The sequence below is a fragment of the Ophidiomyces ophidiicola genome, assembly GCF_022830035.1.
Source record: "Ophidiomyces ophidiicola strain CBS 122913 chromosome Unknown scaffold_3, whole genome shotgun sequence".
Classification (NCBI taxonomy): domain Eukaryota; kingdom Fungi; phylum Ascomycota; class Eurotiomycetes; order Onygenales; family Onygenaceae; genus Ophidiomyces; species Ophidiomyces ophidiicola.
In genome coordinates this window covers 788,274-805,504 of record NW_026054643.1, presented here as the reverse complement: position 1 = coordinate 805,504, position 17,231 = coordinate 788,274, and the positions used below count along the sequence as shown (strand labels likewise).

The following is a 17,231-nucleotide window of genomic DNA, read 5'->3' as shown; positions in this document are numbered from 1 at the left end:
TACGGAGTAGAGGTTGGTAAACAGAGGAGTAAGCGGAAGAGGTGCGGAGTACGGAGTACGAAGTAACTAGCTAGTTAGGTAACTACAGAGTAGTTATGTCCATAATTAACTCGTGCATGTGACCACAGGCAGCCTCCTGCTTAGTTAGTTAGTTAGTTAGTCATCATAGTTACTCCGTGCTCCACATGTTCCGGCGCCTGTACAGTTGCTTGAGCACTTTGATACCAGGGCGGAGAAATCATTTCCCACTTCCCATCTCTTTAACGAAATCTGGGAGGGTCAGACATGTCTTCTATCGCACCTATTGTAGCACCAAATCAATAATTGTTGGTCCACATCTTATTCTCAAATTTTTTACAATCCCCAACCCTTGACATTCCAAACTTGACGGCTAAATATATGCCTGCATCTACCCACACATGTCATGATTACAAGTAAAAATTACTGGAAGCTATTCTAAGAATCCATATCTCAGATTTCCAGCAGATTCTGTGATGTTTTGTGCTTTATACTAATGGAATGCCGTCGATGGAAGAAGACTCCAATTCTGGGCGCCTATGATGTGAGCAAGCGGAAAAGAATTTGTTAGTTCCCTCTATGTATGAACCTTTATAGTACGGAGTATGTAGGTATATATATATACATACGGAGTACATACATACATACTGGCTAACACAAGAGAGTAGTGCAGATATGCGTTGCAACATTGTACTGTCTGCTCGCAGCCGGTATAATATTTGGATATGCTGCACTGAAACCTCTTCTCATCAAAGAGGGGATATATCGAGAATACTGCACAAGTGATGAGCTTCAACGCAAAGTGGATGTTTGTTTTGAACAAGAAATACGGTATGTATGTGCCTCTTTGCCGTCCACAATTTATCACGGCATCTTGCTGGCGGAAGATCTGACTGGCCACACCAGATTGAATTTTATGTTTACGGTTGCGGTAGTTGCTACGAATATATGTGCACTTCCGGTCGGGAGCATTTTAGATATATGTGGTCCACGAGCTACGGGGTCTATTGGAAGCATTATCATTGCTCTGGGAGCCTTAATATTTGCATATTCTGGCTCCTTTCCCTACGACAGATATCTAACAGGCTATTCCTTGCTCTCAATTGGCGGTCCATTTATCTTCATATCCTCATTCCATTTGTCAAATACGTTTCCCAAAAATTCGGGTCTTCTTCTATCCATGCTCATGGGTGCGTTTGACTGTTCGAGTGGAATTTTCCTCCAATTTCGCTTGGTACATGAGAAAGCCAATGGAACCGTTACCATAAAGTCGCTGTTCCTAATATACCTGTGCGTGCCGGGATTCATATTGACCTGCCAAGTGCTTCTTATGCCTTCCCAGTCTTATAGCACTGCGAGGGAGTTGCTCCAGCATGCTGAAGAGACTTTAGCCGAAGATGAGTCTGCGCAGGATTGCAGCTCCGAAGAAGCATTCAGTCGATACCGTGGCTTGGTCTCCAAAATTAATAGTCTTATTGGTAATAAAAGTGGATTGACGGACGGCCCTACATCTGCACTAGGCACCGATCCTGCCTGGGGCGCCATGCATACATCCTCAGCTTCTGAACAAATGCGGTCTCCCTGGTTTGTTCTCATCGCATTTTTTACGGTTATTCAAATGCTCCGTTTAAACTACTTCATATCCACTATCCGTCCTCAATACGAATATCTCCTCTCCTCGGAACGCCAGGCACAAATTCTCAATGACTTCTTTGATTTCTTCCTACCTATCGGAGGTATTGTTGCCATTCCTTTTATAGGCATCATTCTTGATCATTATACAGTTCTAACCACCCTCACCCTCCTCGTATGTGGGGCTACGCTCGTGGGAATCCTGGGCTGCATATCACATAGCTTTTCAGCTGCATATGCAAATATAATTCTATTTGTGCTCTATAGGCCTTACTTTTACTCCGTGATTTCAGATTATTCGGCTAAAATATTTGGATTTCAGACATTTGGAAAAGTATATGGACTTATGATTTGTCTTGCTGGAGTCGGGAATTTTTTGCAAAGCCCGTTAGACATATTAACAATGAAGATATTGAAAGGGAATCCGCTACCGGTCAACATTGGACTAACAAGCGTGGGGGCAGTTGCTGGAGGATCACTGATAGTTTTTACCCGGCAGCAGGTGAAAAAAATACTTGGCCCAAGGGCGTCTGGACGCAGTAAGCGAAGTGGTGTTGGTGATACGGAAAGGTTACTCCCTGGGTCTTTACGTGGACAAGAACGGGCATATGACTCTTTGGGACGAGAACAGAGAAGTCGTGAATAACGGTACTTGTGGTATACACAAAGTAGCTTCTATATCAGGAGCTGTGTAGCGACATACATATCCATTTTGGGACGAGTCTAGATGATCTTAGGACAAAATATCAAAATTCTAAATTTTAGTAAAGTATGCAGGCACTAGCCCTGGTTATAAATATACGTATGTATATATGTACGTCTATACTTATCAACCCTCGAGTTCAAGAAGTTGATACTTACCTCCCCCACTTGGACCTTTGAACTGCTCTAATGCCTTCTCTACGGCTTCCATGTAGCCCAGCACTCTCTCCTCATGCCATCTTCGCCCAACGATCTGTACCGCAGTAGGTAATCCATGCATAGCGTTAGCATCATAGTATTTCCAAGCTCCCCTAGACACAGCGTTATCTGCGCCCAACTCCTTGAGGCAGCTCTTGTATGTATTCTTCTTGGCTGGGGTTCCATTAGGCGCCATAAGCTTGTCCTGGACTCTATCGACATGGTCAACCGGAATAACACCAGCAGAGTAGTCGAGCAAGTTCCAAAGGAAAGTGTAACCACACGAACTAAAACCATCACGCATAGCACCGTGGGGAAGAGCAGGGGTAGCATTCACAGGGCAGAGAATAAAGTCGTAGTTCTGTTCTTTGGCATTCCACCAAGCATGCCATGTCGCACGGAAGGCTTCACGTTGCGCGACAAGCTTCCATAGTTCAGTCGATGTCTTCAGGCGGAAGTCCTTAAGGAGATAGGCCCAAACTTTATCACGCTTAATATAGCGGACGTAGAGGTAATAAAGGTAGCGGAATGGACTCCATAGGTTGGCATATGTAGTAAGATGTTCAGCACCGGGATCAGTAGTTTCACCAGTCCGCATGTGGGAATTATAGGTTTGGCAGCCATCAGAGTTGAGAAGCAGGGATGCAAGGTTAAGCCCGATCAATGGGGTGGCGGTGGAAGGTGGCTTGATATCAACGAGAGTGTGGCCAGCAGCAGTAAGAGCTGCTCGGGTAGAGTCAATAGCCCGAGCAATGGCAGGTGCGGGTGGAACAACTCCTAAAAACGTTCCCGTTAGGATATTTTGATTAAAAAGAGAGATATACACCAGAAAGGATAGTTCATACCATCGGATTTCATGACACCAATCCTAAGCTTTTTCGTTCTCGCATCTTCCTTCTCTTCATCTCTCCAGCTGATTGGATGCACGGTGGTTTCGTATTCCCAGGGTTTCATCTGAATAATAGCGCGGGTGAAGTACGTCAGGTCGTTCAACGTGCGAGCCATTGGGCTGAACACGCTGGGCACACCTTCCTGCCCAGCCATGCTGGTATTTACTCCCGCCTTAGGCCAACGACCTGTACTACATCGAAGGGAGTAGGTCCCACTCCACCCGGCCGGAACGCGAACAGACCCAGCGACATCAGAGCCAATGCCAATGCGGCCACCCATGGCAAGAAGGGCACCTTCACCACCACTAGAACCACCTGGCGAGTATCCGGGGCTATGCGGATTTCGACAAACACCCCACAGAGGATTGGTTGATTCGAAGGATAACAGGGTAATCGGTAATGCTGTCTTTGCGTACGGAACGGCACCTGTCATGGGAATAAACAAGTCAACTCCGGAGTTTTCCAGATAGCTGCGTTGTAGTAGAGAAAAAAAAAACTAGCATACCAGCATCTTTCAATAGTTTGACCATTGGTCCATCCTCCGCAAGTGGTTGGTCTGTGTTTTTTGTATAACCTACTGAAGTATCAAATCCCTTAACGTGGACGCTGTCCTTGAGCGAAACAGGAATGCCAGCGAGAGGGCCCTTCAGGTTGATTTCATTTTCTGCCCATTTCTCTGCTTCTGGTATAAGGAGCTCGGTTATACAGTTCGTTTTCTCTTGCGCTCTGACAGCAACCTTGCCGTACGTCTGCAGGACGGCACGTGCCGATACTGTGCCCTTCTGCACATCCTCAACGAGGTCTTCAATGGGAGCGGCGATGATTGATCTATCGAAAGCTGTAAACGCAGCGTGGTATGCAGCAGGCAAACTGGCAAATCGCTGAGCTCGTTGTTTCTGCTTCAGGTCGCTGGTATGCAAGGACACGGTTAGCAATCCCAGCTTATGCGCCAGGGGGGGGGGGGGGGGTCGGTTTACCGAGCTCGGCAGTGTTGGAAATAATCGAACGGCGGAAGCATTATGACTGCCTAAGAATGGGTTGGCGGCAGATCTGACGGCAGGTGTGGTATCAGGATGTGTGGAAAGGGAGTAAAGAGAGTGTCCGGGTAAGGAGCGCCGGAAGCTCTTATACGATGCTCTCGGCGGCTCGTCCGACTGGAGCTGTTGCGCCGAGAAGAATGCGGGGGTGCCGGCGCCAGCCTTCCGGGGACCAATCACTGCCCAGGTCGCCAGGCAGCGCCTCCGGGGTTAATGTTTTAAGTAGGGTGTACTCCGCACGGAGTAGTTAAGGCCCAGAGGTGTTGCAACAACATATGAAAAAGAGATCTACATTCTTGCAATTCCCCTACTATATATATAGAAATTGTTTTCTCCTACTCCATCCATTTTTTAATGGTTTTTTGGCCAAATTTGGGGGTTTCTGGCGCATTCCTGTTTCACGTGACAGTTGCGCTATACCCTTCTAATCCAAGGAAATACCCGGCGCTTTCCCTGGTTTGGCATTCAGATGCGATGCAGGCAAACAGCGCAAACATATAGTGTCTTGTCACCAGCCGGCTACAGGACTTACGCAATGAGATTAAATAGTAGTTGTAGGTATATACATCTATATATAGATACTGGCCATATTATCTAGTAGCTATAGAGCTGGCCCTTGAAGTAGATTAGGCACAACGGCTTTTACATTCAAGACACAGAAGAAAGTTGCTGCGGGTATCTAGAACATGCTGAAAGGGCTGAATGTACAACGACAAATACCATGAAATAGCAGGAACACTTATGGAGCACAGCAATGCTGTGATTGCCACTGTTTGAATTATATCGTCTTCCCACGCAAGCATCTGTTGAGAGGTTTCCTAAAAGGGGTCGAAACAAAGTAACGTGACAAGGTATCATTTGGTTGCGGGGAGACCCGCGAGTAAGTGAGTTAAGGGGATATTGAAACCAAAACATCTCATGTCTACAAGCGCACAAAAACAAACACCTTTCCCCGCATCCAGGGATTCCACCTTTTGTTTTCCCCTGGATGCTTTTTCATATATTGTGAAGGTCTATATTTCCTGCTGACCATCTTGTTGATATTGTGATAAGATCATCATTGTTATTGCAGCCAGAATATCTGGTTTGCTACCAGAAGTTGGATGACGCGTCGTTTCTGGCTGAACCATTGCAGAAACAATGTGAGTAGCTCAGCATATGGCCAACAAGATAACCTGACCCTGAATAGATTCAAAATGTCAATTCCCATTCACACCACCCGGCGAGTTTCACTCCCATGTGGTGATATCGTGGTAACAGCCGGTAGAGAGGAGTATCGCGCTGTGATCCCATCAACCTTGATTTCTGCCAATAATATCGGTGAAATAAGCGACCAGTACCGCATGGCAGAGTATAAGACAAATCCAAAGTCACTCTTTCTGGATGGAACTCCTTTCTATGTTTTTGGAGAAACTGTCCTGAAAACTGCGGATGGAGATCCCGTCGATACTCTTAATAACTCTAGCGCCACTGTGTTGGACGCGGATAAAAGTCCACTCCAGGTTGCCCATGTGCCAAATGGACTGCCGGTGCCCATTATACCCCTCTCAAAGGGGGAGCGAGAATTTGAAGCTCGGAGCGACAGCAAGGTCATCCTTACACCAGAAGGAGGACTATGTGAAACCACTCCACCAGGAAAAGGTTGGTTGTGGTATAATAAAGTGATCGAACAGGAGAATGACGAAGGAGGCATGGAGCGTATTTTCTATGGAACCGGGATAATTCCAGTCAAAATTGACCGTGAGACTGGAAAGTTAATCAGCGAACGAATCAGGGGGGGGGCGGTGATTTTCGACCATCGCGAGCCGGCATTTGGCACATTCTGCGCGGTACGGGAAGCGAATTGGTTCTATCTCTGGGGTCGGCTCGAAGAAGATATATATCTTGCACGGGTGGGAATCTGGCACGCGATCCAGCCTGAACTATACGAATTCTGGGATGGGGAAAGTTTTTCGCAGGAAAAAGAGGGGATGATACCGGTTCTTTCTGGAATTTCCCATGGTTCTTTTTTCAAAACGGACATCTTTGGCCATTGTTATAGTTGGGCGTTTATCGGAGCAATCCAGTCGACAAACCCAAAGATCGTTATTGGATATGCTAAGGATGTTGCAGGACCGTATAACATAACAAAGATACTTGATCCGGCAGATGTTCATCCAACATATCTGGGAAACACCTGCGTATATGCACATCCGTGGGTATTCAAAGAGAAGGATGGCGAACTGATGATAACATGGTACGAAGATACCTTAAACACAGTCCTTGCCATTAAGTTGCGCTTCAAAATGTGTGAGTAAATAAACCCCTATAGAAAAACAAAGTGCCTAACAATATATCAAGTGCACCACGGAGCATACTGGAAGGACATATCCTTGAAGGAGTTACCGGGTAAGACATTGATATCTTGCTACCTATATGAGACAAGAGACAAATACTAAGGAGAGGGTAGCCACGCTTACCGAGCTCGTCCGCGAGCGAACGGCGATGGTTAAAGCAATAGCACAGGTATCGAACGTTCACTGTAAGACATGCGACAATACACACATTTTTCTCGGTAACTTGCTAATGGAGCAACAGACGAAATTGAACCAGACAACGGAACGGTTACAATTAAGCTTTTGGCACACACACGGCCCGAGCTTGATCAGGCAGCAAAAAATTTGATCCAACTAATTGAGAGCTGGTATAAGGAAATCACCAAGGGCTGTGCCGCGGAAGACCTTCTCGCAGATGGCCTCATTCTGGAGATGCCTTCATTGCGAGCGGCCCTCCGGAGACAGGCCAAGGGTCTCTGGGAGCGAGCCAAAAGACACTCTAGAAAAAATTCAGAGGCTGAAATCTGAATTCTCTGTCTGGTAGGCAGCATGAGATCACAGGTTTGGATTGTATTGCTGGATTGACCCACGTTGGACTCACAAGTTCGGGCCTTGAAGTTGCTTTTGCCATTCCTGGTTTAGTGGGCTACTTAAAGCTAGTTCTATTATTGCTTAGTAATAATATTCTTTATGGCATTAGTCAGCATTTATAGGTGACTACTTATCACGTGTTGGCCACTGAATTTCGCGATTCTATTGAGGTCTCGAAATCTCCAGTTGATCCTATACCCACGCGCAACGCAGCTTTTGTTTCTCAGAGCCCTTATTCATTCTCATTCGCTTTTACAAACTTCTTGATAGCTACAATATGGCCAACTACCTGGCTTCCATCTTCGGTACTGAGCAAGATAAGGTCACCTTTCCTCATCTGATTCCACTTTATGCGCCGCCAGCTAACATATTTCTAGGTCAATTGCTCATTCTACTACAAAATTGGAGCCTGCCGCCATGGAGATCGCTGCTCTCGGAAACATGTGAAGCCGTCGTATTCTCAGACCATCCTCGTCCCAAATATGTACCAGAACCCTGCGTTCGACCCCAAAAATAAAATGAATCCTAGCCAGCTACAAAATCATTTCGATGCTTTTTACGAGGACTTCTGGTGCGAAATGTGCAAGTATGGCGAGCTGGAGGAGGTAGTTGTGTGTGATAATAACAACGACCGTATGTTCCATCCAGTCTGGTACTTTGGAACCATATTAACTTGCTACCTGTTTTGGCTGTCCAGACCTAATTGGTAATGTCTATGCGCGATTTAAATACGAAGACTCTGCCCAGAAGGCTTGTGATGCGCTCAACTCCCGCTGGTACGCTGCGCGACCCATATACTGCGAGCTGTCCCCAGTCACGGATTTTAGAGAAGCGTGTTGCCGATTAAACAGTGGCGAAGGGTGTGTTCGGGGCGGCTTTTGTAACTTTATACACCGCAAAGAGCCGAGCACGGAGCTGGAAAGGGAGCTAGAGAATTCGACAAAGAAATGGCTAAGAATGAGGGGCCGTGATGAACGAAGTGTTAGCCGGACGCCTAGCCCAGAACCAGGAAAGAGAAGGTATTAATGCTGTTGAGATTTTGTTGCAATTTCTTCAAGGAACATTTACGATTATTGATTCGTTTCTGTGTCATGGCGGAGTCATGTCACGGTGGTGCCCCGGGCAAGGCGTTCAGGCGATGAAGCTATAAGTAATTTGCATTTCTTACAGAGAGATCTGTGTCAGTACTGAATAATTTATAGCTACCAAAATTCTGAACATTATTGCTTTGATATTAGGACTTTGAACGCGATTGGGTATATATCCCTATTTAGCAATGATGTTACAATTGAATGACGATTAATTTTCCATGATTCCTAGGCACCCATTGGACCACACAATTTCTAAGCTCTAGGTATTGGCTAGATCGCGACTCCGCTCTGTTTATAGCAGCGTACTCCGTACCCTGGTTTTCGCGGTGCTCCCTGTGAAATGGCTTATTAAGCAGATTAATGTTTACGTCATCATACAGCCACTAAACCTCATTGGGCTAACCTCACCGCCCGCCTGGTGCCAGCGAGGCATCCACGTGATTGAACGCCAGGCAGCCAATCAGCAGCCCGCTCCGTGGTCAGTCAAATCACAACGCATGGAGGGGCCCGACGCAGCTTCAGGCAGCAGATGCGATGAGAAACACACAATCGCCCTGCGAGGCCTTGCGTTACCCGTTTGCCTGCAGAAATACGGTGAGCAACCTGATCTTGCTCGTCACAAGCCGGCCGATCTTGCGGGGTGCCTAGTGGCTCCTCCATCGCATGACCGACTGTCATTCCCTAGATTGCCCGCAACTCGCTTGGGCTCGGAGTGTTTCCTCCGTGGCAAATATCCAGGCTTCAATGACAGTCGCCCTGCAAGCAAACGGTTGCCTGAAGCCTCATCTCACAGAAGCCGGCTTGTTAAATACGCCCAGCGCCGCCGGTTTCAGGAAGATCAATCTGCCGGTCTGAACCCACTCGATACTCGTCCGAATGGTGGCCCTGATAGAGTACTCAATGGCCTCACGGGAGCCCCCTTCGCGGGTGCAATGGGAGTATTTGATTAACGACGATAAAAGTCCGACTCCCCAGTTTGAACAATTATGCCTGGGAATCGCACAGGTCATTGTAGTGGACCCCGACTCTGTTCGCTCTTGTGGAGGCAACTGACGTGGGTAACAGTCAAAATCAGCCAAATCGCACACACGGCACCTCACACCCGAGGGACTCGCATCTTTCTACCAGCAGGTTGGCGGGAATTACGATAGCATCTTTCTCTCAACCCCGCCCGCGTCCCTGTCCTTCATCTATCAAAAGTTGGGCTGCTTCCATTCCCTCCAGCCAACGTGTGATGCCTTCGAGCCGCCCTCAGTTCCGGCAATGCTTCCACATGGTTTTGTCCGCTGGCAGACAATCCAACTTCTTCTATGTCCAGAAGACCACTCGCGTTTTCTCCAAGAAGCCGTGCGGAAATTTGACATCGTCAACCCCGTCACGAAAGACATATTTCCGAAAGACATTCCGCAATCTGTGTTTCCGGCTGAACCAGATCCAGAAATAGTCGAATGGCATGAGAGCCTAAGTAAGAAGCTGGAGCATGATTTTTGGGCTAGCAATGCTGGGATCTTCCCTGGCAGCTCGACTCCTCAAAACGGCCAGTCCCGCAAGCGTTCCGGGAATTCAAGGAATCCTTCCCAGAACTCGCATGACTATTTTTCCAAGAAGAATTCCTCAAGGTCCGCGGCGGATGTGCCGCCAAGAATGCCAGCCCGTGACAAGAATTCACAGCATTTCTATCCCCACGACCAAAATCTCTCACCTTTGAATGAAAACTCAGAGTCTGCCCCTCAGAAAAATCGCCGTCGATCTAGGCAAGAATCTCCATCTTCGGTGCGAGAAACTCATTCTTCGCAATCATTTCGACGAAGTCGTCCCCCACCTCTTGCAGAGGGGAGGCGCGGCCGTTCATGTACGCCAAATAGGCGTCGTTGGCGACGGGAGCATAGCACTGACTCTTCAGATTCCCCCAACTCTTCAGAATCTACGGAATATCTGTTTGTTCGGCGAAGGAGGCCGCAAGCACGGCACATGGAACCTCCCGGCGTCCGCCGTCACTCCCACGATGCTGGCGGCTCTCGCCAACGTGACTGGAGCAGATCGCCCCCAAGAACGCCTACGTATACATTGAAGGAAGAGCGGCATTCCCACCCGCCAACTCGTAAGTATTACTATTCCCATGTGCATGCAGACAACGAGGAGGGGCCTCATGGCAGCCCGGCTCCACGATACTATCCCCACCAGGAGAGGTACGCCAACGAATTTTCTCAGGACTACCAGTACCCATCTCACATCGCCCCTGCACCTACCCGCAAATCCATATACCCTAACCCTCCTCCTCCCGTTACTCCCATGCCTCCCAGGCCTAAGGAGTACCATAACAGTCAGCCAAGTTATCCCAGACCGGAACCCGTAGCATCCAGCTTTGGTGGACGACGAAACTCTCACTCCCAAGCCCCTTCTACTACCTCACCCTATAGTCGGTATGTGGCTCCACAGGCTCCCATGCCGTACGCGCCCTCTCCACCAAGCTCGCGCCGAAACTTGAAGCAGAAGGCTCCAGGAAAAGGTCAAAGCAGGGTCGATCCGGAAACAACGTATACCGTATCGTCAAGCGCGAAGTATCAGCCGCCGGCTCCAGGCTCGAACAGAAGGTATAGGCGTGACTGGGAATGAATTTTGAATGCCCTATGCCTAGGGTTAGGAAATCTTTCTTAAAAATTTGCTACGATTACTACTGCCACCCCCGCCTTTGTCTCCTTCTCTTCTATCCTCTCACCCACATTTTTTGGTCTTTAACGAGTATTAGCAATTCCCGTAACATTTGGATTGTTCTTGCATTGGTCAATTCCAGCATTTATTTTGTGTTTGGTTCAGTGCTTTCTCAACTCTATCATGATGCTTCCCTTATGATCTAACGCTCTAGCATTTGCTTTTTTCTTTTTTTGTTCCATTCTTGTTGAGCGAACAGAACATGGCCAACAGCTAGACGACTTATGATACCGTCCATATTTCATGCTTTTATTTACCCTGATCTGCGTTATTTCTTCCTCTCTCCCAACCCTACGCGTGTGTATTTCAGGTATATCGAAAGAATCCTAGGTAGTTATTCCCAACAAATAGACAATATATACGAAGCCACATCGTCATAATTATTACTACAGGAGTTCTCATTATTGTGTTTAACTCTTCAGAACCTCGGCTACCACACAGTGCAAGATACCATCAATCCAAAGAGGACACCAGCCTCGCGCAACAATATTTGAGCTTCCAAGGCACGCCAGAACAAATGATTTCGTCATTCGTTCTCCATTAGGGTATAAAAATCCATGTGGGCGCGAACACGAAGGAAGAGTAACAAGCGAAGACGAATCCTGCTCAAAACGCTGTGGACTCTGTCGTCAAGGTTCGAAAGGTCTCCAGCAAACTCACGTCATGATCGACATGATCAACCTTAATGGAACATCAGCCATTCCCTGGCAGCCACACGCCACATGGCTGGCGGTAAAAAAAAAAGGTACGGAACTTATTATGCGTATAACCTAAAGGAACAATGATACAACGATCAGATTCAAATTCCTCCAGCGTTACAGAAGGGAAATTTTATCTACTCGATACAGCACGTCCGAGATACCACCGAAAGGCCGAGATGGGATGACATTTCTCTCGGGAGGAGTTGCTCAGCACAGCCTAATAATACAAACTCTGCTAGAGCTATTTTTGGATATGCAGGAAGGAACGACATGCTGAAGGACAATCATCTTTGAATTTTTTTTCTTTTGGAGGCACACAGTATTAAAAAGCGATACCATAAAGGGGGTTCGACGCTTAGCAACAACACCTTAAATAAAACAAGACGTAGCTTTGAGTATCATAGGAAATAGAAGCGAAAGGCATCTGATAGCCTAATGCTCCAAGATACGAAGACTTCCCTGGACAACAACATTCTCGAGAATAGAGCCAGGAGGAATATCAATCGTACTACCCTCAGTGGCCACAATGATAACAGTACCCTTGAGAGTCACGCCGCGGCCGAGGTTGACAGCACCGCTGATGGTAAGATGGTCAAGCTCGAGGATGCGTGGGATGCTTGGGATGCGCTTCTGGAAGTCCGAGACTTTCTTGAAGTCGGTTCCCAGCTTGATAAGAGGAGCACCGCCAAATCGGTTGCGGTCAATGACCAGCTGACCGTGCTGGAGTGTGTAGAGATCAGATTTGACCAGCATAAGATCGGAACAAGTCTTGACGGGCAAGAAGCGGCGACGAGGGACGTTCACGCCATGAGCACCCTTGAAGAAGCGGATCGCGGCACCAACGGCAGTCTCCAGCTGAATGATAGAAACGTCAGCCTCTCCCTTTTTATCAGCAGGGATGGACTTTTCATTTGGAATGATCTCCATTTCGAGAGCATTCTCCTCCACAACACGCTTGATCGCCTTAAGATCCAGCCAAATGTTGTTGGTGTTGAAGTACTTAAATTTCTTGATCGATTTGAATTCGTTGACGTGCTCTTTGGGCACCTGGGCAATTTCCAGAAGACGCGCCTTGCCTTCGTAGTCAATGATAGTGCCACCCTTAACATCAGCCTTGGTCTTGTCGGTCAATTCCATGATGTACTCGGACTTATTCTGCACCATATGTTCTAGAATGTTCATATCAACGACAGCACCAAGATTGTCAGCATTGGACAAGAAGACAATCTCCACGCCACGCTCGATAAGCTTATCAAGAGTTCCGGAGTTGTAAAGGGATTCGAAAACGTCTCCGTGGCCTGGGGGATACCAATCGGTGATAGGGGAGTGGTAGTCCTTGGGTGCAGGAAGTAAGGAGTCCTTGAGGACGCGGGGGTAACGTGACTGGTTGAAGGTAATGATATCAATATTGTGGCCTTCGTATTTCTTGATGATAGCCTGGGTGTCATCGTTTGTGTTGAAGGAGTTCATCAACACGAGGGGGACATTGACAGCGTAGGTGCGGTTAAGATACTCGATCTGGCGCACAGACAAATCCAAAAAGGACATGCCCTCTCTAACTTCGATAACAGACTTGGGGCCAACACAACCCATAGATGTACCCAAACCACCGTTCAGCTTGATAACAGCTAGTTTCTTCAGGTAATCGACTGACGATGAGTTGGCGAGGTCGGCATATTCAATGACTTGACTGGGCTGGGGCGGAGCAATGCGATCCCAGGAGAGGACATTGCCCTTGGCTTTGTCGTTCAAGAATCTGCGGAAGAGGGAGAAGAAATTGTCCATCTCAGCCTCGAAGCGCTGCTTCTCATTGGGCTCCTTGACAGTATCGGCCAAGGCATTGAGTGCATTCCGCATCTGCGACGCGGCGACGTTTGTGGAGGCATGTTCGAAGGCCTTGTCCAGAGAGCCACTGTTAGCTGTTATAGCCCGTCGAAGGAGCACCACCATGATAAGATAATTATGGACGTGCAATACAGATAATTCAAAACACACACATATACACGCAGCACGCAGCGTGGCAAGGGACGATGGGTGGCGAGGGACGAGGCGAGGGACTCACCATGTGCGACTGAGACTTGCCATGGTGCCTGGACAAGCCCTTTCCTTCCTCGGCGGGGCGAGACTCGGCGTCAGCCGCGCGAAGGTGCGAAGGGAACGACGTTCTGCTGGCCATGTTGGCAGAGACGCTTGGGTTTGGGTTGCGACGGCGGGTTTCTGTTGCGGGGGCGGAGGCGAACAAACAGTCAGTCAGGGCGGGCGGGGAGAGAAGAGGAACGAGAAACACAGCAGAAGCAGGAGCAACAGCAGCAGCGGGCAATTATTATAGCAGCAGAGACAGCAGGTCGCCACAGTCACTGCGAGCCAGTCATTTATTAACGCGCGCCGGTGATGGATGCGGCCGGGCTCGCATCGACAGGGAACAAGTTGGCGGCAAGACTGGGATTGGGCGTGCTCTTGGCGGGAACAGGCATGCCGGAGGCAGGCCGGCAGCACAGAGAGGGCGCAGTGAAGGGAACGGGAGCGGGCATACCTGATCAGCTCGGATGTGGGCGTGGGTGGTGGGTTTAAAGGACGTGTAGATGTAGATGGTTAGTTAGTAGTTGGATCGCAGCGATGAGGCGAAGTTGAAGCTCAACACGGCGATGAGAACAACACGCAACACAGCATAACACAACAACACTCGGGAAAAAACAGCAGCTAGAGAGCGGCGGAGGATTGCGTATTAGTAGTAGCAGCAGATCTCCGCGAAAAGGAGACGGCTTAAGGTTCGTCTCCACCGCGCCCCTGAGCGCCAGCCATCCTGCGATTAGTTAGCGATTTGTTGATTAACCGTCAAGCCTGGGTCTGGGTCTGAATCTGCGGTGCTGACGACGAGACAGCTGCGCAGTTCGCGATGCAGTCGCAGCAGATGCATACAGAGCCAGGCAACGAGCGAGCTACATCCGCAGAGAGCCAGCTCTTACCGGCTGGCTCCCGCTCCCTTCGCCGGCCCGCAGCGATCACGGCTTCACCCCTGATTCTCACCAGCTCGGCTATTTTTAGCCAGACCAAATTTGCACGGCGGGGAATACATCTAATTGCGATGGGGGCTTCAGGAGACAAGGAGGCCGGTGGCTGGTCCGCCGTGGTGACTGGCAGCCCTTGAGCCAGCTTGGTTACAGAGGACTGGCCTGGAACGCAACGCTGACGGCGACATATTGGCGAGCCGGCCACCCAGGAGGCTTCACGGCGTCGCCCGCAGACGACCGCCAGCGGAGGGAGAGGCGTCGGGCCAAGTCGTGTCTCTGTGCCTCTCGCCCATCAAACAGCGCCCTGGCAGCGCCTGGATCGATGGCGAGTGACAATTTCTCGTGGGCTTGGCGCCCGCAAACCTTGTTCATGAAATTTCATCTCAGTTTGTGCCCCGTTGGCCTGTCGCTGCGACCGGTCGGGGACCTGCACGCCGCACAGCTGGAGGGTAAGTGAAGGTAGACCGTGCCTGTGCGCCCGGGTGTCCTTGCCCGCTGCTTTGTTGCGTTGCTTGCACTGCCCGCTCCCTTTCAACTGCCTCGCTGACCATCATCCCCTCAAGATAGACAATGGCCCAAGCCGGCGAAGGCAATGAGCCTCCTCTCAGGACATCCAAGCCAGCTATGAATCGGCGTTGGCAAAATTCGCCAAACTGGCGCGCGAAAACCGCCGCTCCTAAGGCCCACCAAGAGAACTCCGAATCCAATGCCCGCCCTGCTCAACCCAATTTCAATCGCGATGCCGGCCATCCCCGGTTTAATAATCGAAATAATCGAACTCAAGGCTCTAGCTCTACTCGTACGTCTTCCAAACCTTTGGAACAAAGAAACGATGGCCCCCTGGCTGCGCCCGATATCCCGACTTCGTTCCTTGAGGGAAGGCGGTTGTACGTGGGTAACATGCCGTACATGGCCAAGAGGGAAGATGTTGAAGTACTATTCAGCAATGCAACTAAGCATGGGCAAGGATACTATCAAATGTATGGGCTGTCGTTGCAGCTTGGCTATCTCTCCGTTCCTGCCTATGGTGACTAATGCTGGACTATCTCTTGAATTTCCAGAGAGCGCATCGATATATCCATCGACCCGTTTACTGGCAGAAACCCGTCGTTCTGCTTTGTTGAGCTGGCTAGCAAAGAACAAGCGACGAATGCCATGGAAGAACTCGATGGTATCGACATGCTTGGACGCCCGGTGAAGATAAAGCCTGGTGTGCCAAAAACACCCAAACCCCTTTTTGGGAGAAGGGGCTCTTCTGGCCAGGATGAAAAACCTCCCCAGCCATTCATCTTCGATCGTTGGGGGAGAGACGATGCCGCCACTCATTGGTATGGCGTTGCTGAGGAGGGCCGCCGCCTTTTTGTTGGTGGCCTACCAAGAATGCCCAACCAAGCGGCTGCAGACTACGAGATTCAGAAACTGTTCTACGGCTTTAAGATGTGTGCAATGCCCCCTAGTTCCCTACCTAAGGCGAACCCACTACTGACACTACCATTGATAATTAGCGAAGCGATCAGTAAGGTCGTATCACCGCACCACTCCAAGCGCGCACAGCCAGGAAGTCACTATTTCCTCTTCGTCGACCTCGAATCTGCCGAGGAGGCTGATAGAGCAATTAAAGTACTTGGCGGTGTGAGCGCTGTATGGGGATGCCCGGTGCACATCAACAAGGCTCGCGGTAATTCGCAGAAGCCTACTGAAAGGGACCGGTGGGGCGAGGGCAATAGCAACGACAAGCCAGAGGAGCGCCAGAGCGAGAATAATGGAAATTCTTCCAAATCTTCTGCGTGGCGCGGGTCTCGTCCGCGAACTACGACGGAGAGCAGTATAAACCCTGAACAGAATCCTCTAATAGATATTGATGTACTCCCATAGATGAACTGTATTGATATACATCATTTTCAAATATTTTAACTTTCGCTGAATCAGAGTACATGATTTATGCACAATAGTTCATTATATATTGTATTTTAAAAAGATAGAGACGGTAAACAACAAGGCCTTGGATGAAGCAGATTTTCTCCTGAGCATTGGCAAAGTGCTCCACCTCCATCCACCCCAATCACACCCATTACCCCTTTTCATGTCGCTCTTTACCTGGGGGACTCCTCATCGTGTAGAGCTATAAAGGATACAAAAGCATTAAGATAGTCATTAATATTTCTGTTGTGCATACATCAACAATGGACATTTAACTACTTTATCATTACTTTCCAGAAATGCCGAGATCTGAAGCACACTCTTTGTTCCAGGTGCTATTTTTGGGCTTTCTGTTCTTCCTCCTAACTTTCCCTGCTTTAGCTTCATCGTGCCAGGGAGCGCATAGCCTGAAA

At 48.9% G+C, this 17,231-nt stretch overlaps 7 protein-coding genes across 7 annotated transcripts; 5 read left to right on the top strand and 2 right to left on the bottom strand.

Annotated features, from left to right (window-relative positions):
• Nucleotides 1-803: 803 nt before the first annotated feature.
• LOZ57_001305 (uncharacterized protein) lies at nt 804-2,296 on the top strand (the record flags this gene model as incomplete). The annotated part of the gene is made up of 2 exons (XM_049250396.1): nt 804-853; nt 925-2,296. The coding sequence occupies 2 exons, from the start codon at nt 804-806 to the stop codon at nt 2,294-2,296; spliced, it is 1,422 nt and encodes a 473-aa protein (XP_049110756.1).
• A 183-nt stretch (nt 2,297-2,479) lies between these two features.
• On the bottom strand, nt 2,480-4,458 carry LOZ57_001304 (uncharacterized protein; the record flags this gene model as incomplete). The annotated part of the gene is made up of 4 exons (XM_049250395.1): nt 2,480-3,327; nt 3,396-3,866; nt 3,946-4,349; nt 4,418-4,458. The coding sequence occupies 4 exons, from the start codon at nt 4,456-4,458 to the stop codon at nt 2,480-2,482; spliced, it is 1,764 nt and encodes a 587-aa protein (XP_049110755.1).
• A 1,215-nt stretch (nt 4,459-5,673) lies between these two features.
• Nucleotides 5,674-7,320, top strand: LOZ57_001303 (uncharacterized protein; the record flags this gene model as incomplete). The annotated part of the gene is made up of 4 exons (XM_049250394.1): nt 5,674-6,766; nt 6,818-6,865; nt 6,927-6,998; nt 7,055-7,320. 4 exons carry the CDS (start codon nt 5,674-5,676, stop codon nt 7,318-7,320), a joined length of 1,479 nt encoding a protein of 492 aa, XP_049110754.1.
• A 340-nt stretch (nt 7,321-7,660) lies between these two features.
• LOZ57_001302 (uncharacterized protein) lies at nt 7,661-8,409 on the top strand (the record flags this gene model as incomplete). The annotated part of the gene is made up of 3 exons (XM_049250393.1): nt 7,661-7,705; nt 7,761-8,016; nt 8,081-8,409. 3 exons carry the CDS (start codon nt 7,661-7,663, stop codon nt 8,407-8,409), a joined length of 630 nt encoding a protein of 209 aa, XP_049110753.1.
• A 1,328-nt stretch (nt 8,410-9,737) lies between these two features.
• On the top strand, nt 9,738-11,090 carry LOZ57_001301 (uncharacterized protein; the record flags this gene model as incomplete). The annotated part of the gene is made up of 1 exon (XM_049250392.1): nt 9,738-11,090. The coding sequence occupies one exon, from the start codon at nt 9,738-9,740 to the stop codon at nt 11,088-11,090; it is 1,353 nt and encodes a 450-aa protein (XP_049110752.1).
• Nucleotides 11,091-12,319: 1,229 nt separating this feature from the next.
• Nucleotides 12,320-13,972, bottom strand: UGP1 (UTP-glucose-1-phosphate uridylyltransferase; the record flags this gene model as incomplete). The annotated part of the gene is made up of 2 exons (XM_049250391.1): nt 12,320-13,799; nt 13,950-13,972. The coding sequence occupies 2 exons, from the start codon at nt 13,970-13,972 to the stop codon at nt 12,320-12,322; spliced, it is 1,503 nt and encodes a 500-aa protein (XP_049110751.1).
• A 1,496-nt stretch (nt 13,973-15,468) lies between these two features.
• LOZ57_001299 (uncharacterized protein) lies at nt 15,469-16,773 on the top strand (the record flags this gene model as incomplete). The annotated part of the gene is made up of 2 exons (XM_049250390.1): nt 15,469-15,878; nt 15,960-16,773. The coding sequence occupies 2 exons, from the start codon at nt 15,469-15,471 to the stop codon at nt 16,771-16,773; spliced, it is 1,224 nt and encodes a 407-aa protein (XP_049110750.1).
• Nucleotides 16,774-17,231: the final 458 nt, after the last annotated feature.